This window comes from Stegodyphus dumicola, chromosome 4 (assembly GCF_044657685.1).
Source record: "Stegodyphus dumicola isolate Sdum_Otavi_A_Nest chromosome 4, ASM4465768v1".
Taxonomy (NCBI): domain Eukaryota; kingdom Metazoa; phylum Arthropoda; class Arachnida; order Araneae; family Eresidae; genus Stegodyphus; species Stegodyphus dumicola.
This window is the reverse complement of record NC_140771.1, coordinates 12,386,234-12,412,254: the sequence shown is the minus strand read 5'-3', so window position 1 is coordinate 12,412,254 and position 26,021 is coordinate 12,386,234. Positions and strand designations below refer to the sequence as shown.

At 36.3% G+C, this 26,021-nt stretch overlaps 1 protein-coding gene across 3 annotated transcripts in view; it reads left to right on the top strand.

The window, feature by feature from the left end:
• The window catches only part of LOC118191486 (phosphatidylinositol phosphatase PTPRQ-like), a 218,975-nt gene that overhangs the window by 84,273 nt on the left and 108,681 nt on the right, over window positions 1-26,021 (top strand). For all 3 annotated transcript variants that reach the window (XR_015040580.1, XM_085814563.1, XM_085814564.1), the window contains exons 5-7: window positions 4,410-4,691; window positions 8,299-8,580; window positions 20,216-20,497. Coding sequence is in view for 2 of the 3 variants with exons in the window: in XM_085814563.1 (XP_085670689.1) it covers window positions 4,410-4,691; window positions 8,299-8,580; window positions 20,216-20,497 (846 nt within the window). In the remaining variant the exon portion in view is untranslated. The remainder of the gene's footprint in view (window positions 1-4,409; window positions 4,692-8,298; window positions 8,581-20,215; window positions 20,498-26,021) is intronic.

Genomic DNA, 26,021 nt, shown 5'->3' with positions numbered 1-26,021 from the left:
CCATTAAAAAACAAAACAACCTTAATATCATTTGCAAGGCAATTTCTTTTGTGTGTCTGGTCCACCAGCGACCGAGTGATAAAATCGTTGAACACTGGTAGTTCAGTCCGAGATTTGAATCCTGCGAACAGGCTGGCTGAATAGGCGTTATCGAAGTTTTCTCCATACGTAAACGTATGTACGAGTGTTCTGCGAAGGTCTGCGAAAGTTGTACTTAGAAAGTCCTCTGCGAAGGCATTCCTACAGTTAGGCAGATAAACCTCGATGCTTTGCCTTTATCACATAAACCAAAACCAAACCTTTTGTCTGTCCATCAGGACTTGTCTTCTCTTTAAGAATTTGATGCACAGCATTGAGCAAAATTTCAGAAAAGTGTTCTTAAGCTGAGGAAATTGTTTAATCTTGGATACCCATCTTTTTTGAAGCTAATTTTTCGAATTTGTTTTCCTTTCTTCTACTTTTTTGTTAGATAAAAATAACTGATTTCGTTGCTAACGCAGGAATATCTAGCTTCTTTGAAATCTCAACTGTTGGCGTTGCATTTGTATCTAATTCTCTAAAAAATAAGATTTTACTTCCTTGTACGAAGTAAAAAGGAAGTATTGTAATCGTGAAAAGTTTCAGGCAGCATATTTCAACGAAAATATCCATTTTGACTGCTATCGAATGCAATTTAACGATGTTTTTGCGTGATATCTGTGCGTAAGGACAGAATAAAAGACTCATTTCCTCCAAAAAAATTATAAAACTGCTTTAAAATTAATTCTGAAGAGAATTTTTCGTGGCGTCTGTACGAACGTATGTACGTACGTGCGTGCGTACGTACGTACGTATCTCGCATAACTCAAAAACAAGTAGCTTCAGAACGTTGAAATTTTGTATATAGGACTGCTATAACATGTAGATGTGCACCTTGTATTTTGGTTGCAATCGGCGGCACCAAACGTATATAAATACTATATATATCCACTCTGTTACTCGGCACAGTGATCTCAGTTTCTTTACTCTTATATGTTTGTAAATTGTACATTTTTTGCTTTAAAAATGATTGAATTATGTTGTTTTTATCTTCCGGTTAAGGTTTTTATGCCTTTAGTAAATCTGTATGCAATATTTTTAGAATTATCAACAATTTTAAAGTTGTTTAAGTGCCGCTAGCCTTTTTTATGATGGCGGCCATTGATTGTTTACATTTGAAACAGCAGACTAGTGGATTTGTTGCCAATCTAGAGAAACTTAGCTTCGCAACAACAAGGATAACGCCTTCATTTATTATTGCCAATTAAATCATGCTTAATCCTTTCTGGAATTTTTTCGAGGAAATAAGTGTTTAAGATTTACTTCGTAATTTTTAATAAAGATATTTTGAGTTTTTATGTATTTTTGCCTTCTTCGCTAAGTGAAAACTGAATTAATTGAATGAAAAATACTCAATCGTCTGTGAAAAACTGTTTCGTTTTTTTTTTTTTTTTTTTTTTTTTTTGCTTAATTTCTTTTATACATCATTCTAGCTTTATTACAGTATTTGAATATAACATTTGGCAGCGATTAGATAATTCTTTTCTTTAAATGATATAAATTTTGTGCATTATGAGTTATAATATGAACGAAATATAGTACTGTCAAGTGAATCTAGCGCCAGAGTGTAGCTATGATAAACGAATACTAGAGTGAAATTTAAAGAATGCATTTATTCTATTGTGGTTTATGCGTTGTCGGCGAAGTAGATTTAATTCAATCCAATAAGTTTAAATGAAATGCAAGAAAAAATGCGTATAATTTAATATTCAGTACAAGGAAGTCATATGGTGTACACATCAGATTTTTTCTTTTGGCAAAAGGAGCAAATGGCAAAATGAAAGCGAACGAATAGGTTGCTTATCGAATAACTTTTGGAATTAAATAGGTGTCTTTCACTAGGAAACTGGTCTGGCAGCAGATTCTTTTGCCTATTATATCTTCTCAAGAAATATATTAAAATCAACCACTGCTTCATAGTATGCTTGAATTTGCAAGGCAGCAGCACTTCTTAAACTTTTTCATTGATGACCTTTTTCAATCATCGACATTGTTTTCGCAACCCCACACAATTAAATGTAAAATAAAGATATAAAAATGAATATTTTCCGATAACAAATTTACTTCTTTAGCAACAAAGTGCACATAAAAAGTAGTAGTTTTTAAGATTCGTTTCGAGTATACAAAAATGAACGAAAGAAAATCACCTTTGAATGAGATGAATGTGCTTGATTTTGCAGGATAACAAATTAAATCTTGGTGCAATGTTTGCCATTGCTGGACGTAAAGCGTTTTGCAACATTAATATTTGGATTTAATAAGCGTTACAGCCAAACACTTCGTTTCACATACGTAGTATGTGGTGTCGAATGGCAGAAGAAGATTTAATGTCATTTCAGAAATTGTGAGAAATTGATTATAACTCTGATCCAGAATTCTGTCAAGGATTTTTGTGGAAACTCCGGTTTTTAAGCTTCAGTCACTACACAGTTCAACAAATTCCTCATATTCTTGATATAGCAGGGATTTAATCTCCTTAATGCTAAACAAAAATGGATTTTGAAAGGAAGATAACATTTTGAAATCAAAATTAGGAATAAAATGTTTGTAAAACTGGGTTTTTAAAAAATCTGTAATCAGTTGATCAATCAATTGATATTTCGCAATTATTTTATTTTGAATCACAAAATTATTCGGTACATCAACGCATTTCGTATGCAACATTTTCCATCCTATTTTTCCAAACATCGATCTTTTAAGTAAAACTTTAAATTTTATAAATTCAGAATAAATATACTGCTAATTGTAATTCATTCCATGTGTTATAATGGTGTCTTACAAGTTATCAAATATAACAGCTTAATGCCTCTTCATTGTGCCAGGTACTCAGCTTGTAGGAATGTAATGTGAAAAACAAAACTAGTAAAAATTTATATAAAAAAGTAAAATTCAAGTTGTAAATCGCATTTCTAATGATAAATATCACATTTCATACAACTCACAATTGATCGCACCCCTCATGCATAATTTAATTTACGGAATGCGATATACTTTCCGTATAATATTAAAATATCTCTATCATAAATTTGAATAGTATATTTTTCTATCAAATGCGGTTTGAATGTGGGTTTTTCAGCTTATCTATTGTTCTAAAAGTATGTTCGAATTTTTTCAAACTAACTTCAAAAAATATTTAAATTTTAATTCGTGATAAATGACTCCGATATCATTTAGATTTGTCTTCTTTTATTTTACTTTAATTAAGAGAACGTTATTGTTAATCGGTAAATGAATTATAAAAAATTTAGTCTTAATTTAAATACATCTTGCACACATTTTTTATTACGTAAAATTCCTTACAACAAACGTGTATTATTTAATTTCATCATTGAAATTTTCAGGATTAGGATACGTAACTTTATAAAAAATTTGGGTTTGAATCTATAATATAATCAGATGAGAAACTGTAAGAATTATACGCATAATTTCCTCATTAAAGACAACAAATCATGACGTTTTTCAAGTTAACAAAGCTTAATTTAGTTCAATATTTGTATATTCAACACAATGACTTAGTTCAAATTTATTGTAATTATTTGCAATTTATCCAATCTTTTTTCCTAAATTCTTCTTTCGTCATTTATGCGGAGTTCACTAGGAGTTCCATAATTATACAGAAAACTAAGAAATTTGCTTTCTTAGTGTTACTTAAAAAACAACCAGTAAAATTGTTCCATGGTGTGTTTGTGTGTGTGTGTATGTATAACAACATCAAATTTTAATTTAGAAGTTAAACAACAAAAATCAGCGTTATATTTTCAAATTTTCGCAGGACTAGTTTAGATGGTTTTACCGAACCATCATCCTCAGCTGCAAAAGCGCAAATGAACGAAATATGATATAATGATTAGATAAGATAAGAAAGCCTGGACAGAAGATAAGCTACTGGCGCCATCTGTTGATCAAACCAGAACTAAAACGTAATTGCCTTCAGCCTTTAAAGAAATTACGTTTTAGTTCTGGTTTCATCAACAGATGGTACCAGTAGCTTATCTCCTGTCCAGTCCTTCTTATCTTATCTTATCTAATCATTATATCCTATCTCGTTCATTTGCGCTTTTGCAGCTGAAGATGATGGTTCGGTGAAACAGTCGGAACTAGTCCTGTGAAAATTTGAAAATATAACACTGATTTCTGTTGTTTAACTTCTAAATTAATATTTGTTCGGCCTGTTATTGTATCTTAGCATCAAATTTGTTAGATCGGTATCTAGATGTCAGTGTCAATACATTTCGATTACAAGAAACATGATTTTAAGAATTATTCAAATAATTCTTTAGCTGTATTTAAATAAGTATAAAAATCTGTTTAAATACTTGCTTTATTTTTAGTTCCATCAGCACCACAGAACTTACGAGTTTCCGATGTAACAAATACGAGCATACATATCGAATGGGATGAGCCTCAGCCCTCTGTAGGAGACATTCTGAATTATACGGTGGAATGGACCAACTTCGAAATAAGTATAACCAGCCTAGGTAATGCATCAGGGTCTCCATATGATATAAAACATTTAGTGCCTTATTCAAAGTATAGTGTACGAGTTCAAGCGGTGACTAAAGCAGGTCCCGGAAATTGGTCTGAAAGTAAAACATTTTGTACAGCAGAAGGGGGTAAGTCACTTCAGCTATAATTATTTACTTAATATTTTAACTACAATTGCTTCCTTGATATGTTATCCTGTGGTAAAAGTACTGAAAATAGTGACATGGAAACCCACAAAAAGCTTCATATTCTAGTTTGAGTGTGAACAGGATTATCTGAAGACGGAAAATAACTTAGTTTTTCTTTTTCTGGCCATGGAAGAGGATGCTTTGGCGGAGAATTTTCTTAGGAGCACTTGCCCGCATTTGTGTTATATGTCAAGAAATTCTGGGTAAAGTTCCTTCCACTGTCAGGAACAGAAACTGCGTAACAAAGGGTGTTTCCTGACTTGAACGTTTCGGTACTTGTCGGCATCAGATTAGAAGGAAAACTGTAAATTTGTTTAAGAGTAGGTTTTTATTAAATTATAAAAATGAAACTAAAAGATTCTCCAAATTGCAACATTATCCATGATGATTTTATCAAACTAAAGAGTTTATTAGAAGCTTGATAACAGGTCGCCAGTTGTTTAATGCTACGTATTGATGCAGAAGGTCAAGTGATGCAGAAACTGAGGATCAAATAGTAGCAAATAGAAGATGGTTAATTGAATCACCAGATTTAGACTGGAGAACAAAGCTGAAAGTCATGAATAGAAACTGTATTTAACTACAGTTATATAAAAAATTATTTATAGACTAAGCTCAACTTTTTTATATTATGGTTAAGGTTGCCATATTCCGAATGCTCGTGTAATTTTCTGAGTCGTATTAGCATCCTAATTCACTATTTATTGAGTTGCTTGCAGTGAGTTACAGGTAGGTTATCCTCAATCTAGAGTATTATAAGGAAAAAATATATATAGTAAGAAACTTTTATGGATTAAGTGCAGTTTCCTCACACTATGTGTGAAAATAATTTACACACATTAATCTTGGAAATTGATTCTAAACAAGTGCTGATTCAAATTGTTCTCGTTCTTGTCTGAACAAAGAACAATGTTAAGCAACAGGCATTTAGTGATACTGAGAATTATTTTCTTATAACTAGTTAATAATTAAGAAACAATAACACGCCGAACAAATATTAATTTAGAAGTCAAACAACAAAAATCAGCATCTGTGAAAATATAATGCTGTTTTTAGTTGTTTGACTTCTAAATTAACTATTTAATAGTTATTAACTAGTATTGTTTAATATATTGCTGAGAATTTACGTGCTTAACAAGCCAAATTCTTCAGTTACTGAGCAGTGGCGCAGCTAGCGTTGGGGAAGGGGGACCATCCGTCCCCGGGCGCAGGATCCAGGGGGCGCCAAATTGATGATACACATTTCAGAATGGAATGATTTCCATTCTTGGAACACAGAAAGGGTCGCAAAATCTTTAGGTGTCCCCGGGCGCTTAAAACCTTAGCTACGCCTCTGTTACTGAGAATTATTTTTGGTAAATGTAATGTATTTTATCTGTCATAAGCAATAGCTTTCAAGTTACAGCAAGCAGGCTATTAAGCCGTTCTCCCATTCCAAGGTTCTTGAAGGAATATAGTGTGGAAAATAATTGCACTAAATGATTAATACACAAAAGCTCGTAAAATGTATTTCTAATGGCAAAATAACTTGTAACTGATTGCTATCCTCTTGAGGTATGGTTTAAAGTACAGAATAACATATGGTTTCCTAACTGTACTAAAATATAATTTCTTCTCAGTTGAACTCCGTGTTTTTCTTCCAAAAGCAATATGAATTAACTCTTTTTACCTTATTACTTGTTTCAAAATTACATTCGAATATTTGTTAGGCTAATTCCAAAAATTACTTTTTAGGGAAACATTTAACTTTCGTTATTGTTAAATGACGCTTGAATAGTTCTTTTAAGATTTGCCCTCTTTTATTCTACATTAATTAACAGAACATTATTATTAATCGTTAACTGAATTATCTCCGATTTAGTCTCACTTTAATTAAATACTCGCACCCACTTTTATCAAGGTTTAACTGATTTGACATGCACTATTTAACTTTGTTAGATTCTTATGTTAATTGACCAGTTATTGTGATTTTGATTTGTACTATAACTTCTTCTTTCCCTATTCCTCACCAGAATGTAAATTAGAGTTATAAGCTGAGATTTCTGAGAAAGAGTTCGTGTCACTCGCACCGCCCTTTTAGAAACTCTATCTAAAAGGGATTATTCCGGCTTTTGCATTCTTTCGCTACGATACTTTAAACTTACGCTATGGTAAATTAATTGAGCCAGATTTTAGTTAATTTACTTGACTGTCTAGTCTTAGACTACTATTTATTTGAATGTTATTTCTTAATTTTAGAGCGACACGAGAAGTGATTTGTCTATAGTATAAATCGTTCCTTTTATGTTAAGTTCAAAATATAAATAAAAATGTTATTTAAACCTTTTCATGACTTCGTTATAATATTTCAGACTTAGCGATAACTCGCTAACTTCTCTAGCAGGGTTGCAGGTGTAGAGATCACATAAAGGTATGCTCGCTTGGTGCTGCTTCGTATTTAGTTGCTTGCTAGCGTCACCTTGTATTAGCACCAATGAGTAGTGCAGCAGTTCACGAGTGTCGCATGCCCTTCAAGACGGCCATAAGATTCAATCCTCGGTCTGCTAACAGACCCAGGATTGGATTTGAATATCAGAATTTGTCACACAGGAGCCCTTCTGCTATAGCGGTATGATATTCGCTATAAGTATTAGTATATAAGTAAAAGTAGTTATTTACTTTTACTTATAGCGGTATGATATTGCCATATAAAAGATTCAGGATCGAATCCTGTAGTCATTATTACCTTGAAGAACATTCGAAACTCGTGCGCTGCTTCACTTCTCATTGGTGCTAATAGATGGCGGCACGAACAAGCAACAGTATATCAAGCAGTACCAAGCGAGCGCGAGCTTACCACCCAGTAATCCCTACAACGGGGCTGTGATGCGATGCAAGAGACCGCATGGCCTTGGGGACAGAGTCCATTTCATGGGAGTGAAATCCACTGCCTTGTCATAAAAGGGCTTTTCCGATTCTACCCATACATGTCGCCACGAACGAAACCTCCACTAAAACACCAAAGCGTTGAGCAACAGAGACATATATAAATCAACTCGGGGCTACCGAAACTTAACTTTAGGTCCTAGCTCAATAGCAACCTTACAACTTAATCACTGAAGTTTCTCAGTGTCGATATATGCAACTGTATTAAAAATCACGGTTGAAAGTTTTATTTATTGAGTGGAGAAACTGTTAAATTTACACGTATGATTTCTTCATTATGGAAAAGTAAAGTCATGAGATGTTTCAATTTAATAGAACTTCTTGGAATATAAATTTCACTAAATATGTATTCATAATTTTTAATGCAATTTCATTGTTATTATTTGTCATTTATCCAAATTTTGTTCATAAATTATAGTTTTCAGCATTAATATGCATTTTGTTAGATATTTTAGGAAGAATTCGAAGTCTAAAACCTAGCATTTCGTTAGATCGGTATCTGGATGTTTGTGTCAATATATATTTGTTACAAGAAAAATGATTATAACAATTATTATAAGAAAATATTTTTAGCTGCATTTAGATACATATACGCCCGTTTAAATATTTGCTTTTCTTTTAGTGCCTTCAGCACCACGGAATTTAAAAATTTCCAATGTAACAAATACAAGCACACATATCGAATGGGATGAGCCTCAGTCTTCTGTAGGAGACATTCTGAGTTACACGGTGGAATGGACCAATGTCGAAAATGGTAACAGCAGCCGAGATAATGCATCAGAGTCTCCCTATCACATAAAACAGTTAGTGCCTTATTCAAACTATAGTGTACGAGTTCAAGCTGTGACTAAAGCAGGTCCTGGAAATTGGTCTGAAGTTCAAACATTTCGCACAGCAGAAGGGGGTAAGATATTTAAGCTATAATTATATACTTAATGATTTGCAATTTATTGCTTAATATTTTATTCTGTTGAAAACGTACTGAAAACAATGAGATTATTTAAAGCTTCATATTAAATTTGACAGTGGATTGCATTATTTGTGAACACGGAGAATTTTCTGTGGAAAACATTGTCTATGTAAATAACACAAAAAATTCTAATTACACATGAAAAAAATCCTAGTTAAGTTCTTTCCGTTATCAGAAATATGAACCAGGATGAACAGCTAGTGCATTTTTCCTGAGTCCGCAGATTTAATTTTGGTATCAAATCTGGGCATAATGCACTATGTGTGTTTATTATACAGGCATTTACCTTTTCACTTTCTTATTAAATTTAATTGTTCGCCAATTACATAAAAAATTAAAATCATGCATAATTAGACTTCATTCTTAAAATTAAAATAACATTAAATTCGATAAAACTTTTTGTATTTCGATGATGGCATTAACGAGGCATTAAATATCAGATGTGCATTTATTACACAGTAGTTCACAAAAAATATATAATTTACCAATATATCAAATGAAAAATTTTGAAATAGTAAACAAATATTTCATTTAATAATTACCAATTATTTAAAGATAATTCATATCTGATAAAATAATTCTTGATATGTTGGATCATAGTTTTATACAAATGTGAAGCTATCTAAATTTGATTTTAATATACATTTTGCTCTTATTTTTATCAACATTTCAAATGCAAAATTTTCATATCCGTTGTGTGCAGAAGAGATGTAAAGAAAGTATTTTGTCCAGTTAGAATTTTTAGTAATTGGACCATTAAATATTATTTTATTTTGAAAATTATATGCATGTTTCTTTTTTAATTTAAAGGCAATTTGAAACTTTAACGAAAATAATTATTTTCAAAAAAATTGGTCATGGTATTGATAATTTGTTTCAAATATGACTAAGTATTTCATTTTATTGTACTCGAATTAATTTGTTTCAGCCTGTTTCCATTTAAATAAATAGATATCATTTTAATAATTTGCTTGGTAAAGAAAGGCTTTCTTAAAAAATTTCGCTTAGGAACCTTATTTCTATTGTGTAGTTTTTAAGACTACCAGAAAGAAATTGGAGATGAATCTTTAAGCAGAAATGTATTTTAGTTTCAGGGATTACTCTGATGTAATCAAGTGATATCTAACACTCTGTCATTATTAATCGCTCGGCATCAGAAACCGTCGATTCAGTAAACAAACTAATTTCCTCGAGATGGCGCCACTACTTGCGATTTTCTGAATTTCATGTCGACTTAAAAATCTGGAACTAGAGCGGAAAAAATCGCAACCGTTGTATACAGTCAAATTTGATTTTAAACATTGAATTTAGATGAGAATTTGAGATAATTGTCATTAAATACTGTTAGGAATTTTTGAAGTGATGTAGGTTAAATAAAAAGAGGTAGGTGAAAAGATGTTAATCTTGTATCATCCCGCCATATTATTTTCCCCTTTCTTACAGCCAATAATAAATATATTTCTGCGCTCTAATTGGGCTTCTCGTGGTCGCAATTTGGATTATCTCTTAATGAGGTAAGAAACTTTGATTCTGTTTGTTGTAATATTTTCTTTTCGCCAATTAACTGCATTTAGATGACAAACAGATGAACTGCATTTTCTTTCAACATTTGATTATGAGTGCATGTTTACTTCATCCGAACGCATAAAACATATCGAGAGAAGCTATTAAGAATAAAAATAAAAGAAAACATAAAAGGAATTTTGTCATAAATTACGACTTGATAACTGGAAAAAGCCAAGGCTCGCGTTGGAAAGCGAAACAAAACTAGTAAAGTGGTCAGCACATTTGAAAACAGAAACAAAAATGGCTACTAGCTGCGAGAATAAGTACTCAGTTGCTACGTTAAAAGAACTATCATCTACGGAAATACAAATTAGAAATGATTCTGAAAACGGATCATGTTTGGGATTTATCGTAAATGATACACCAAAAGAAGTCACCGCTGAGTGCATAAAACGAGATGAAGAAACACAAACTACAATAAGAGTACTTGTAGCCTTTCCCTTCGCATCCTGTCCTCCGGACACACTCATGCATGTGCTATACCTGCAATGTACTTATTAATTCATGACAGCCGGTATACAGCTTGCTATCTGCAAGGTACACACGGCAATGGTGGGAAAAGGAAAGGAAGTACTTGTAGAAGACAACCGAATCTTAATATAAAAGATAAAACAACAGCTAAAGAAATATGAAAAATTAAAGAAAATTCACACACACACATACCAAAAAAAAAAAAAAAAAAAAGTCTCTTCAGTAAACTTTATCTTCTCAGAAAGGTATATACGTTAAAAGAAGAAAACGAATATAAGCTTGAAGGACACATAAACAAAACGCTCGAGATCGAAGACTAACTGTGAGGAATCGGTGAAGAAATGAAAAAAAATCAAACTGTAGCCCTCTTTACTAAGCGACTTGCCAAAAAGGCTGCGAAAATCTTATTACAGCTTAAGAATAGAACTGAGCTTTATATTAAAATGATATTGTTTGATGCAGAAGAAAAGAAGGTATGCAAATAGAAGGGACAGCTGGCTTTCAAAACGAATTTCAACGCAAAATTCAAACATTTCAGACATTATTAAACATTATTTAAATCACATTTATTTGTTGAGCTAGCGGTGGCTCTTAAGAAATGTACCGCCAGTGGTTTCCTTCATTGCACTCTACTTTAAGCAATTAAGCAAGTAGAAGGGCAAAACCCCGTTTGGCAACCCCGTAAGCAAAGGGGCCTCCTCGCCGCCTGCTCTGGCTAATTCAGTTTGAATTAGCAGACACCTTTGCACAAATCATTTTAATTACAATTTATAATATCTAGAACAGCGGTCATTTCGCATGACCGGCGAGTTTTTTAGTACTGTATAAAAGTATAAATAATGTTAATAAAATATCAGAATTTTTCTAACAGTAAGCCTAGCAATAGTTTGAATCACAAATGTTTGAGTTTTTATATTACTTTTTCACTTCGCATCACGGATATTTGACACTACTTGTAATAAACAATATTAGAATTGCATTGCAGTGTTTAAATGCTTGCCAGTCTTTTACAGCATCAATAGTAAAAGATATTTCATGGAGAGTTGATGTAAGTTGAAATGGTTAGTCATGTTGCATATGTATTAAGCCTGATCCTAATATTAGAAATCTTTTGAGAATAGCAAAAATATGTTCGGAGTTCAGCTGATCATGGCATGCCAATCTACACTTGAATTTAATTCAGTGCTAAAATATACACTGGTGTGCAAAAATTAAGGACGAAGTCGAAAAATTAGCATATCAGCTGAACGAAGAGGCAGAACGGACAGAAAGACCAATCAGGAGATTAAGTAAGGTGATGTACGGTAGCACATGCGCAGATATGCAGGTAGACGTAATGGGGGAGTATCTGAGTAGTATAAAGCATGTTGTCGGTGTAAGATCAGTATTTCTGGCAAAGAGATTGCACTCCGTATAGCAGTTAAAATCACACCGAGTTGCTGCCTCAGCGAGAAATGGCGAATAATCTATCTGTTAGACGACATCTGGATGCTTTTACCCGAGGTCGAATCATTGGGAAGTTGGAGGAAGGCCGCAGTGTGACAAGTGTGGCTGCAGAGTTCGGAATTGCTCACAGCATCGTTTCACGAATTTGGAGACAATTTTAAACTACAGGAACAGCTATCCGGGGGTTTAGTAGTGGTCGTCCACGAGGAACCACACCCGCAGATGACCGGTATGTTGCCTTACAGGCCAGAAGAAACAGGCGGCAGACAGCGGGAGAAATCGCTAGACACACGACACAGGCGACTGCACGACCGATATCGCGTTTTACCGTGGCCAGAAGACTGCACGGTGGTGGTCTGTTTGCACGACGCCCTGTACGGTGTGTACCTCTAACGCCTGCCCATCGGAGAAGGCGTTCTCTGTGGTGCCGGGAACACCGGAATTGGAGAGACAATGAATGGGGACGAGTACTCTTTACAGATGAGAGCAGATTCAGTCTGAGTAGCGATTCTCATCGCCTACTCATCTGGAGAGAGCGGGGAAGCCGCAATCATCCCTCGAACATCATTGAAAGGGACAGGTATGGAGGTGGCGGTGTTCTCGTTTGGGGAGGCATCATGCTTGGTAGTCGTATAGACCTTCACACCTTCGACGCAGGTTCAGTCAACGGGACCCGTTATTGTAACGAGATTCTTCTTCCATATGTGCGTCTTTTTAGAGGCGCTATGGGTCCGCAGTTCCTTTTCATCGACGACAATGCACCATGTCATCGCACAGTAGCTGCCGAACAGCTCTTAGAGAGTGAAGATATTGAACGTATGGATTGGCCGGCACGATCTCCGGATCTCAATCCCATCGAGCATGTATGGGATTTTCTAGGCAGACGCTTGGCAGCTCGTACCTTACCACCAGTAACGATTCCGGAACTTCGATTGGCGCTGCAAGACGAATGGGCAGCAATGCCTCAACAACTCATTGACACCCTCATTCTCAGCATGGGCAGACGCTGTTGTAATGCCCATAACCCGAGAAGGAGAAGGAAAAGCCTAGCGAGCGGAATAATTAGTCCGACGGAGCAGGTGGCTCGTTGGACGGAAGTAGAAAGGACGAACAAGAAGACGAGGGGGGCGAAGAGGACTTTGCACCCTGGTTGTCGGACGGGACGGTCGGAGTTTTTTTGGGCGGATGACAATCGCCATTTTCTTTCGTCATGGAGAGATTGTTTTTCTCATCCGGCGGAGACCATGCCGGACTTACCTATTCATGCTTGTACATATAATGTATAATAATCAAGAATTGTTTACTTATTAAAGTTTTTTGTTAAACAAACAAAAAATGGGTGTCATCTATGCGTCGATCGACGGTGACATGTGTGAAGCAACTGAACCCTACGCTACGGTTTAACACAACGATGCTTATCTGTCTCGGCACGACTACCACAACCAACTACAATGGTGGCAGCGGTGGGATCAAATGCTTCATCGCAGGGGTGAGTACTGATTTTTTTTAGTTCTCTGTTCGATCGGATGCAGGGTATCTTATTTTTTTGTTTGGGTACGGCTAAAAGGTGCAAGATTGTAAAGCAAACTGTAGGAGAAATTTTATCTGAAGTTAAATTACTTTTCTTTAAGTTTAAAATTATTCTGCGTCAGGATACAAAAGTTTAGGGGTATCATAACACAGGTCAATTGAAATTCTGGTTTTGGATTCCGGAAATGGTGGAAGCTCGGTAGAATTTAAGTGTTATATATATATTTTATGTATGTAAACTTTTGTATGTGTTTTTGTCGTATGAATAATTTAGGGAACTGTGTATTTAGTGAAGAGTAATTTTCAGTGATATTTTTTCTTACTGCAAATACTATTTACGGTTTTATTACTGTTTCATATCAAATGTAAAGTTATTCTGAGGTAAAGTACTAAAATTTGTTAAAAGGATTGTTGTAACATTTAACTGACAGATGTCATTTTTTGTATCAACTCATAAAGTATGTAAAAGCTCAGATAATTGATTAGAGTGCATATATACTTGTATATTTAAATTTTAGTAGGTAAAATAATTTTTTTAGAATAACTGGTTGATTTTTGTATATCTCTTTTACAAAAATAAGTGGCTGTATTTATACTTTATGACTTATGTTATAGTAATTATCAGTGAAGTTTTTGATTTTATTGCTGTGCATATTGTTTTAATATTTCATTATGGCATATTTAATGAAAGGAAAGAAGGCCGATCTTGTACTTCTGGCCGATGAATTAGGGGAAGTTGTCTCGGATGATTTAAAAATGATCGAATTAAAAAATATCATTCTAGGAAGTAAAAATTACGAAGAGGATGTAGTTAAAGAGCTGTTAACTTCGATAATTTCCGAGAGGAAAGAGAAAGAAAATATAGAGCTAGCCGAGGGGAGATTACGCATAGAAAGCGAACGGATAGCATTAGAAAGATTAAGACTCGAAGCGGAAAACCGGAGTCTAAATTCGGAAGGTCCGGTGGATTCGACAATGAGTCCCAGAGTTAAAAGTTTGGATGAAATTGTGAAAACTATAAAATTGCTGACGGTGAGGGTTCCCGCAGGGTCAGAAGGCTGGAATTATTTTTTTAACAGTTTGGAAAAGGCCCTTGCGAGTGAGAAAGTAGCGGATAATTTAAAATCTAAGGTGTTAATGTGTTTGTTAGGAGACAAAGCTGCGCATCTTTTAACTTATTTAGAGGAAGAACAGTACGAGGATTACGAGGCTTTGAAAACCATAGTGCTTCGGGAATATGAACCTTCACCTAAGACTTGTTTGGAAAATTTTAAGCGGGCTAAAAGGAACCCGGAGGAAAATTTTACTCAGTTTGCTACAAGATTAAATTCTATGTGGAGTTATTACTGCAAATTGAGGGGAGCGACGGATCTGGAAACTGTCAATCAGTTAGTAGTTGTGGACAGATTAATGGAAACGCTCGATACGGAAACTGCTACTCATATTGGTATTAAGCAAGGTGAAAATTGGTGGAAACCAAAGGAGTTAGCGAGAGAATGCGATATGTTTTTTTCGGCAACCGGGAAATCTTACGCTAAGGGTTATAGGAAAGAGAATGATATTAAAGAGGGATTATCACCAGAGAGGATTAAAGTAAAGCCAAAAGAAAGCTATAAACTTGGTCCAGAGAAGCAGGCTTCAACAGTGTCAAATAGAGGCAAAATAAACTCTCCTCAGAAAAATTTCGCATGTTACAAATGCGGGTCAAGAGAGCATTTTAAGCGTGATTGCCCTCAAAATAAAAATACGAAGGACAAATTTGCGAAAGTGAACAGAGCAAGTGCAGTAGATAGTGGAGAGGTTATCGAAACTCAAGAGAACAGAGTTATTGTTGCCAAAGCGGGACATTTTGGAAAGGAAATTTCTAGACAATCAATCGAAGAGGAGTTGTGCAAATTGGATAGAGTGCAGGTTAGTGTAAACGGTCGGATATGTAACGGATTAATCGATTCTGGCAGTGAGATAACAGTTGTAAAGAAAAGTATAATTCCAAATTTTAGATCTGGAAGCGGATCGGCAATTTATTTGAAGGGGATTTTTGGACCGCCGAGAAGGTGTGAGTTAGTAAAATTACCTTTAGCACTAATTAATGGAAAGGGTACAAATGTGCATCAGGAGATACTTTGCGCGGTGGCAAAATCTTTAGTTGAAGATGTTTTATTACCCCCACAGGTGTTATATATGTTACGGGGCGAAAACACTTGTAAAGATCGACAGTTCAACGGAGACGGAAGTAGCAGTGGTTGGTTCTACGAATCGAAGGATTCCTCGAACGTGGGAGAGGCAGAAACACCTCAGGGTAAGTTAGAAACGGACATTCAAAGCCACGTAGCTGCTATCCCAGATGTCGGAGCGCCCTTAGTGGAGAAAACAACTAATTTATCTCAGACAGCGGAGTTTCGTCAGCAACAAAAAGAATGCACTGACTTATCTAAGATGTGGGAAAGAGCGAAAACGGATAAAGGAAATTATTTTGTGAGGGACGGTTTTCTTTTTCATCGGGACAAGATTTTGGGACAGAGTGCAGAGCAATTAGTTGTTCCTAAATGCAGAAGGAATGAAATTCTAGAGCTCGCGCATGCATCAGTGTTTGGAGGACACATGGGAATTAAAAAAACATTAGAGAGGATTCGTTATTCCTTTTATTGGGAAAACGTGAAAAGAGATGTCCAGGAATTTTGCGAATCATGTGAAAGTTGTCAATTAACAAAGCCAGTGAAAGTAAAGGACAGAGCGCCAATTACTCCAGTAGCAAGACCAGGGTTACCTTTTCAGGTTGTCAATGTAGATTTAATCGGACCTATAGATCCTCCTAGTTCGAAGGGGCATAAATATATTTTGTGCTTGGTGGACCAGCATACTAGATGGGCCGAGGCAGTGCCATTAACCAGTCTGACGGCAAAGACTACCTGCGACGCGTTGCTGCAGATTTTCTCCAGGACCGGAATTCCTAATGTGATAGCGTCAGATAATGGTACCAATTTTAACGCAGACTTAACACGGGAATTTGAGAAAAGATTAGGATCCAGTCCGAGATTTTCGACACCCATGTACCCTCAGTCAAATGGTTTAGTCGAAAGGTTTAATCAGACTTTGAAACGTATGTTGCATCATATTATTAGAGAGGAAGGTCGAGCTTGGCATGTCCAAATACCTTACGCATTGTGGGCATACAGGGAAATACCTAACAGTACTACAGGGGTATCACCTTTCCAACTATTGTATGGTAGACCCCCACAAGGACCGTTATCTATTTTAAAATCTACATGGTTAGGGGAGCATGACGAATTAAAATTCGATCTGAAGCCAATTCATAAATATTTGCAAGATTTGAAGGAGCGGTTGAAACGTGCTGCTGAGCAAGCTGATCTTACGAGTGAAATCCAACAAGGTAGGATGGCGCAGTATTATAATTTGCGCTCTTCGAGTAAAACTTTTGAAATAGGAGATAGGGTTGTAGTCCTCATACCTGATTCAAGCAACAGGTTATATGCTCGTTGGCAGGGTCCTGCAGTGATAAAGGAAAGAAAAAACCCACACTCTTTTTTAGTAGAATTGGCTGACGGGAGCATTAAGCATGTACATCAAAATAAAATAAGGAAATTCATTGTGCGGTCAAATGCAATCAATGTAATGTTTGACGGGGAAGAGTTCGGGGAGGTAGACAATATTCCCTCTACTTTAGACCAGGATAGTAGTTTTGAAAGCAGGTTAAATAATCTAAGTACCACTAATCTTAACAACAAGCAGATTAATGATCTAAAACTACTGTTGAGAAAGTACAAGAACTTATTTTTGAGACATGTTCAACCTGCTAGAGTAGGACAACATAAGATTGATATTATGCCTGGAGCAGACAGAAAAAAACCTCATTGTTATGGCATTCCAATGGCATATCGCAAAGAGGTGGACAAACAAGTCAAGGAACTTCTAGAGCTGGGTCTCATTGAACCGTCGGAAGCGGACATAGCCCACCCGGTTGTGTGTGTGGTCAAGAAAGACGCGACAATCAGGATGTGCGTTGATTTCAGGGCATTGAATTCGATCACTAAAGTGCCGGCATTTCCTATGAAGGATATGCATGAATTAATATATGTGGCTGGGCATTCAAAATGGCTATCAAGTTTAGATATGCGCAGAGGATACTGGCAAATCGGAATGGAGGAATCAAGTAAACCACTGACAGCGTTTTCAACTCACAACGGGACGTTTCAGTGGAACGTCATGCCGTTTGGTTTGGCAGGAGCGTCAGGTACCTTTCAAAGAGAAATGAATAAGGTTCTTTTCCAGTACAGCGATTTCGCCCAAGCATATATAGACGATATTATAATTTTTTCAAACACGTTTGAAGAACACCTGAAGCATCTAGAAACGATCCTTAAGATACTGGAACAGTTAAAATTTTCTGTCAGGCTCAGTAAGTGTGATTTTGCAGCTAAGGAAATAGATTACCTAGGACATAAGATAGGAAACGGCAAACACGGCCCAGATCCTAGTAAGATTGCAGCAATTAAAGTGCTAGAAAGGCCCACGAATAAAAAGAGAGTCCGTTCGGTATTGGGTCTCATGGGATTTTATCGCTCATATATCCCGAACTATGCCGAGATAGCTGGACCTTTGACGGATTTGACTAAAAAGAATGCGCCGAATAGTGTACGGTGGGGTCAAGTTGAAGACGCGGCTTTCCAGAAGTTGAAAGATATGCTGTGTCAGGTGACGTCTCTGACCACGCCTGACTTTAATTTTCCATTTCAGGTGCATTCTGATGCATCAGATGTGGCCGTCGGTTGTTGTCTAACTCAGAGAGATGCACAAGGGCATTTTAAACCAATAGCTTTTGCATCCCAAAAATTTTCTGGGGCTCAAAAGAATTGGGCAGCCATAGAAAAGGAGGCCTGGGCAGTGTTATTCGGGCTCAAGAAATTTGATAAGTGGATTTTCGGGGGGACGGTGGAAATCATTACGGACCATAACCCTTTGAAATATCTCACTGAAATTACACCTAGGAGTCCAAAATTAACACGTTGGGCTCTCTCTTTGCAAAGATGGAATTTAAAAATCACTTATCGTCCAGGAGTACAACATCGAGCCGCAGATGCATTGTCACGATTGGTGTGAAAAATAGTAATATTTTTTTTTTTTTAAAGAAAGGAACCACAGATATTCAGAAGTTCGTAATTCTTGCCTTAAAATACTTTTCGAGATAATTTGTTTAAATGATGTTGGTAAACAAAAAGTGTTTGTCTAATGTAGAATGTATTTATGCAGTTAGGTTTAGTGTAATATTTGTATTTGTTAAACGAAAAAACATGGTAAGAAGACTTTTGTATCCTGATCAGATTTTGGTTTCTAAGTACCCCCTGCACTTGGTCGGGTAGGAGGCTGAAAAATTTCAGTATCCATGTAAGCCATCAGGAACTTTGACATTTTGTATGAAATCAAGTGTGTCAACTAATAAACCTCTGAATTCTGATTCTGACGAATTCGGAATTGCTTAGGATGAACGCTGGGTTTTGTATCTAATGAACTCTACATTATTTCTAATGAACTCTACATTATTTCTAATGAACTCTACATTATTTCTAATGAACGCTGAACGGTTCGGTTGAACCTGTTGTGAAAATTAGCCTTTAAGAGGCAAATCTTCATCTTGGTGGGGGCGTGTAATGCCCATAACCCGAGAAGGAGAAGGAAAAGCCTAGCGAGCGGAATAATTAGTCCGACGGAGCAGGTGGCTCGTTGGACGGAAGTAGAAAGGACGAACAAGAAGACGAGGGGGGCGAAGAGGACTTTGCACCCTGGTTGTCGGACGGGACGGTCGGAGTTTTTTTGGGCGGATGACAATCGCCATTTTCTTTCGTCATGGAGAGATTGTTTTTCTCATCCGGCGGAGACCATGCCGGACTTATCTATTCATGCTTGTACATATAATGTATAATAATCAAGAATTGTTTACTTATTAAAGTTTATTGTTAAACAAACAAAAAATGGGTGTCATCTATGCGTCGATCGACGGTGACATGTGTGAAGCAACTGAACCCTACGCTACGGTTTAACACAACGATGCTTATCTGTCTCGGCACGACTACCACAACCAACTACAGCTGTGAAACCTGCCTAGCAGTCAGGGGAGATCATATCCCCTATTAAAGACCGGATGTTTCTTGCTGGACACCCATCAAAGGGATGTTTTGGCCTTCAGTCGCATTGCGCTCCATGCTACTTTTTCAATAAGGCTTCTTTTTATCCCTCTGATTTCTCTTTTAGTAAGTGTTGCTTACATTACTCATGTCCTTACGTATTGGGGATCTTACGGTATTAAATGTGTTGATTTGGAAAGCTTTTGTACAAAGTTATATTGAAAAAAACCGTCTCGTTCTTAATTTTTGCACACCAGTGTATAGACACAACATATTTTGATCTTAAATAAGATATAAATTACAGTTACAAAATTTTGCTCCTGATTAAACTAAGTTTTCTTGCTTTATGTTGTTAGTATCCACGAATGAAATTTTTCTGTGCTCCTCAACTCTTACACATTTTTTTCCATTTGCAGTTCCACTTCTTCCATCCAAACCTGAGGTGGTAAATGTCACCGACTCTACTTTAATTATAAAATGGTCCGAACCTCTGCCATTCAGGGGCCGTGTTCTTGATTATACTGTTGAAACGATCAACAAGAATACATCAGAAGAAAAGCAATACACCACGGAAAATATGAATTTAGTAATTCAGGAGTTGAATGCTTATACAGATTACTCAATCCGCGTTCGTGGACGAACTGCAGCCGGTAATGGAAGATGGTCCGAAGAGCTTTTAATTCGCACCAAAAGTGGAAGTATGTGGGCTTTATCAATAAAATGTTTGAAATGTTTTGGTTTTAAAAAAAATTTTTAATTTATTATTGCATTTCTATGATTATTTGAAATTTATTAATTATGAATTTCAATTTCTGATCTTTGTGAAATATTAGTTCTAAATTTCTTACTTTATGCCTTTAATGATAATTTTTCTGCAGCTTAATGGGCGAAAATACTAGGCATGTTTGTGTTTTTTTTTCAAAGCAATTGGTTTGTGTTTATATATATATATACACACACATAAAGTGCATATATATATAGTTACATGGATATATACACATTACATATATATGTGTATGTAAATACATATGTTACATATGTTTTTGTTGTTGCTTATGCCCACTTGTCTGACGTAGTCAGCCCGAGCCCACTAAATTCCTCGTGGCAAGAAGCGCTAGGATACGCCTGCCGTTGGCAACAGCCTTAAGCACCATTCAGGTGACAGTGCGATTTAGCTCAGTCTCCACCCCAGTTTTGATGGAGAGCACCCCAGGGGGACAGATCCGTGTGTCTGAAAGCCCTCTTTCCTTCCACCAAACCCCACGACAGGACTTTCGGCTCGTCGCATATTTAGAAAGCCGCCATGCCGCACGACATTATACATTTACAAACATCCATGCCTTCTCCGGGATTCGAACCTGGGTCCATCGGCACTGCAATCAGCGCCGCTAACCACTAGTTAGGAGGAAAATATTACATATAGTATATATATATATATATATATATATAAGTAAAAATTCTTGCTAATTTTGTACATTTGATACTGCAGTCCCAGAGTATACAAGTAACATCAAGTAGAAACAATAATACAATAGTAAAGTAGTTAAAGTTTACGCGAAAAACCCTCCTATAATAACTACTAAACAAAATAATCTACAAAAACAAAATTGAAAATTAGAAAAGACTAAAAAAAATTTTTAACAACCTAAAAAACATCAATTATGTTTGCAAACAATCACAAATATTTTAAAGACAAAGAAATTATATACAAAGAATTGCAAAAGTGATCAGTTAGCCCAATTCGAGGTTTCACAGACTTATCAAGGAAAAAGCATGAGAAAACTCCAATCTAGCTAATATCATAAGCACGTTTCGTCAATATATATAATATATATGTAGTGGGGGAGTTGAAGATGTTAAATAACAATTCCAACGTGTTTTTCACACCACAGAACATTTGATAAAGAAAATCAGAAGAAGGTACAGATTGAATAAAATACAAGTGCCTTTCTATACAAATAGGATTCTGTATAGTTTTTGCCAGTCTTATCACATAACCGATTAGTGCCTACTCGCACTTGCTGATGTATACTTGCGCTTGTATTATACAATCAGTTTACTACCTACGCGTGGAAAACTACAGTTCCTTATTCTACACTTTCACGTGTAGACATCTCACCACCTTCGCGTGGGATAGCAAAAGAAGGTCTCTGTCATACTCCTCTTCCACCTCGCTCTCGCTGCTGGCGTATCGGTGAGGCCCTCTGGTGATTGTGTCGTCCTTACAGATACCACAGCTCGTCCGTCCTGACACTTTTCGTCCTCGAAAACACGGATCAGCGACACTGGAACATTAAGACAGCACCTGAAAATAAATTTAAAAAAAAAAAAAAGAAAGAAAAGGAAAAAAAAAGAAAGATGTGTGGAAGAACCACACATAATCCTATACTGTAGCAGTCCACGGCTTCATGAGATCAGCTGCTGTAGTGGTAAATCCAGGACCTTCATGCTGTCCCACTTTTTTCACCTGGTAGCGATCTTTGCCTTTCCTCGCTGTTATACGGTATGGACCGAAGAACTTTGGCCTTAACTTCAGACCACCTCCATACTGCGTTCTTTGTATGGCAACTAGGTCGTTCACATTATATACCTGTGCCTCTTTTCTATTCTTGTTGTATGTTTTTCTATTCTCTTCCTGAATTTTTAGAATGTTTTTCCTTGCTTCCTCTCTCATATCTTCTCAATCTTTCATCATAATATTTTTTTCTTCTTCTCCGAGAATTTCCATAATCTTTAAGTCCTCTCGATTTTTCATTTTAACACCAGTGGGGAGTTCAAATGGAGAACTCTTTGTGCTTCTGCTCTTAGTACTGTTCAAGATCCTTTGTACATCTCCAACATATTTGTACCACTTGGTTGGATCATCTATGAATAATTTGGATAGGACCGGAATCAGAGTGAGATGAATCCTTTCCACTTGTCCATTTCGTCTAGGAACTCCTGTAGTTGTAAATATGTGCTGGATTTTCTCTTGACTACAGTAATCTTCAAAGTCTTTAGAGGTAAAGGCCGTACCTTTATCACTTATAATTCTCAGAGGATTACCGAAAGTTGATTGTTGCAGTTTCAGCTTCTGCAATGCCTCTTGAGTTGATGTAGACTTAACTGGGTAGAGCCACACGAACTTTGGGAATGCGTCAACCACGGTTAAGATGAGATTGTAGTTCTTATTTGTCGAAGGTAATGGTCCTATAAAATCGATATGAAAAGAGCTCAAAGGAATACTCTCTTTTGGTATGCGATTCAGCAACCTTTCGCTCTTACCTCGTTTTCTGTCGCACAAAATGCATTCTATACAATTTGAAATAACTTGTTCAATTCGTTTTCTAAGGTTAGGAATACAAAAGTCGGTTTTTAGCAGATCTTCTGTTTTAGAACACTGCGAAGTGTCCCTTGTTGTGGATACTACATATGATTTCTAGCTCTAATGCTTCGAGTACCACAAGTAGCTCGCGACCACTGTCGAACTTGTATAATACTCCATTTTTCACTAGGAAATCTTTCTTTTGTCCTTGCTCGACTAAGGATTTTAGCAACTGGAGACGCTCATCACTTCTTTGCGCAGCTGCAATTTTGGCTGTAACTTCTCCCTGAGAACAAGTTATCAGGTTCAATGTTCCGTCTTACTTTCTTTGGGAACATGCACAGACCTGACTCGGAACAGGGAGCTTACATACTTCCCGCCAGAGTTAATTAGTTTGAAACTGAGGTCTAAAACGACCTTGTTGAAAACTTTTAGCCCTAGAATCTAACGCGAGGCCAATCTTTTACAAACATTTCTCACTAGAAACTAGAAATTTAAAAAAAAAATTGTTTTTACAATAGCAGCTCCATGGACACCCAATTTTTCATCTGTACTGCATCTAAACAGGAGCTTTTATTCAAATCTGGTTCCTTCCAGAGATCTGGAAGGAAAACTAGTTTAATGAAATGTTACACAATGAAATGGCAAGTAACATGCATATTTATATTTTTCTTAACATTCTTATTTCATTCATGACTATTTTAATTATCTCTCCCCGTGCTCTCTGACATGTGTTGTAAAAGAACACCAAACACGAATGTGTTTATGTATACGTGTTCAACACTGCCTCCTACAGTCAAAACACTAACGTGTTAAAATTCAACATAACCAGACCTCGTAACACACCCTATCTTCTAGTCTAAACCCTGAGGTACTATTCTGAAAGTGGCTAACTCTGAAGTGTAGCGTCAGAGAGCCTAACTACATTCATTCAACCTTTAACACATATTCACCATAATTTGGTCTTTTTTCAGTCACACGAAAAAAATTTTTTTTTTCATTACTTTCACTTTTACCATATCATAGTATTTCTTAACATTTAAAATAACAGTTCACATTGTATATAAGAACATATTAACATGCCGTTAATTTTACGCATTTTAAAACATACATTAGTAGTATATTGTTAACTTCTATTCTTTTCAAAGCAAGTGCCGATTCTTCTACATTGAAATACTACATTTCAAAAAGTCTTTCAGACTAAAACTTCTTTCTTGCCAGAATGTTTTAAATAAAATTTATACAATAACTTTTACAATATTTAAGTATTTACACATTCCTATTATACATCAACTTTAGTTTTACGCGCGAGTAATTGAAAAACATAATACCAAAATCGGTAACAACTCATTTCTCGCCTTTTTGGCGATAAAGGTAGACCTCACATGAGGTAAAACTTCTTGAAATCTGCCACTTGCAGTAAGAATGAAAGATTAACTTAAGTTTGCAAAGTAACATAAAATTTTACTTATCTTTGTGATATTCGGACATTATTTTCTGAGCCCAGTCCTGGAAGGTAGCGCAGATTCTGGTTTGATTTATCCTCCTTCTTGTGCGGGCTCTCCCTTCAGTGCCTTCCTCTAGAAGCTTTCTTTTTCCTCGAGTCCGGTCACCCTTGAATACCTTCTTTTTCGCCTCTGCCTGTGGTCTTGGCCGTTTGATGGCAGCTGGTCTTGGCGGAACCGGGACACTTCTTTCGCGTTCCTGCTTGGACCTCGTTGCTGGCCGTTCAAATTTTCCTTGTAACTTTTCCTCCGCCGCTGGTGGCCCTTCCGCAGTTCGGCGACATTTGCTGCGGAGAGTCCTGTGCGATGAGTTGATCTTCCGTTTGGAAGCCGGGTTATAGTTGCCGTTATTTCTCCTGGTTTTCTTTACATTCGTCGTACTTCTCCCTTCTTCATTCTGGGGGTGTTCGTGAGCTCTCTTTTCTGGACGGTGGAACGGCTTCTTTTTCTTGTTACCTTCAATTTTCCAACGGGGAAACTTTCTTTTCAATTGCTCCTGCCTCCTAATGGCTTGTCCTTATGCTTGACGTTGTTCCACCTCTGGAGCTTGTGCCTGCCGTGTCTGCCGTGCCGGATCCTGCAAAAGATCTTTGAAAATTTGCATTTTATTACTATCATAGTAGGGTTTGATTTGATCAATGTTTGCGGAGCATGTTTCGCCATTCCTGGCTTTTAACACCACTACAGCGTGAGTTATTTTTTCTATGACATATGGTCCTTCAAATCGTGGAAATAATTTGGCAATTTTATCTTCTGGTGCTGAAGAAAGTGAATGCTTAATTTTTAACACTTCATTCCCTACTTTATAAGTTACTCCCCGTCGTTTCGTATCATAATAAAACTTCTGTTTTCTCTGTGCTACTTCAGTATTCTTTTTTGCTTCTTTAATTAATTTTTCTATATCACCCATTTTAAATTCTGGGGCTCTTTGTTGCACATAAAATAATTTATCTAACGGCGTTATAATCTTTCTACCTAAAAATAACTCAGCAGGAGTTTTGCCCGTTGTATCATGTTTTGCGGTCCTAAGGGCGAAAGCAAATTCATTGACATAGTTATCCCAGCTTTTATGAAAATTTTTAACATAACTACGGATAATTTTGACTATATTTCTATTGACCCGTTCCGCTATATTTGATTGCGGCCGATAAGGGACCATTTTTAAATGACGTATGCCCAGTTTTTGGCACATGTCTTCAAATACGTTACTTACAAATTGAGGACCATTATCCGATATAACTTTTAGGGGAGCCCCGTATTTTAAAATATATTTATTTAAAATAGAATCAGTAACTAATTTCGCGGAGGCTCGTTTTAAGGGAACAATTTCGGTCCATTTACTAAAATGATCAACCATAACAAGGAGATAGCGACTTTTTGGGAAAGGGCCCAATAAATCGATGCCAATTATTT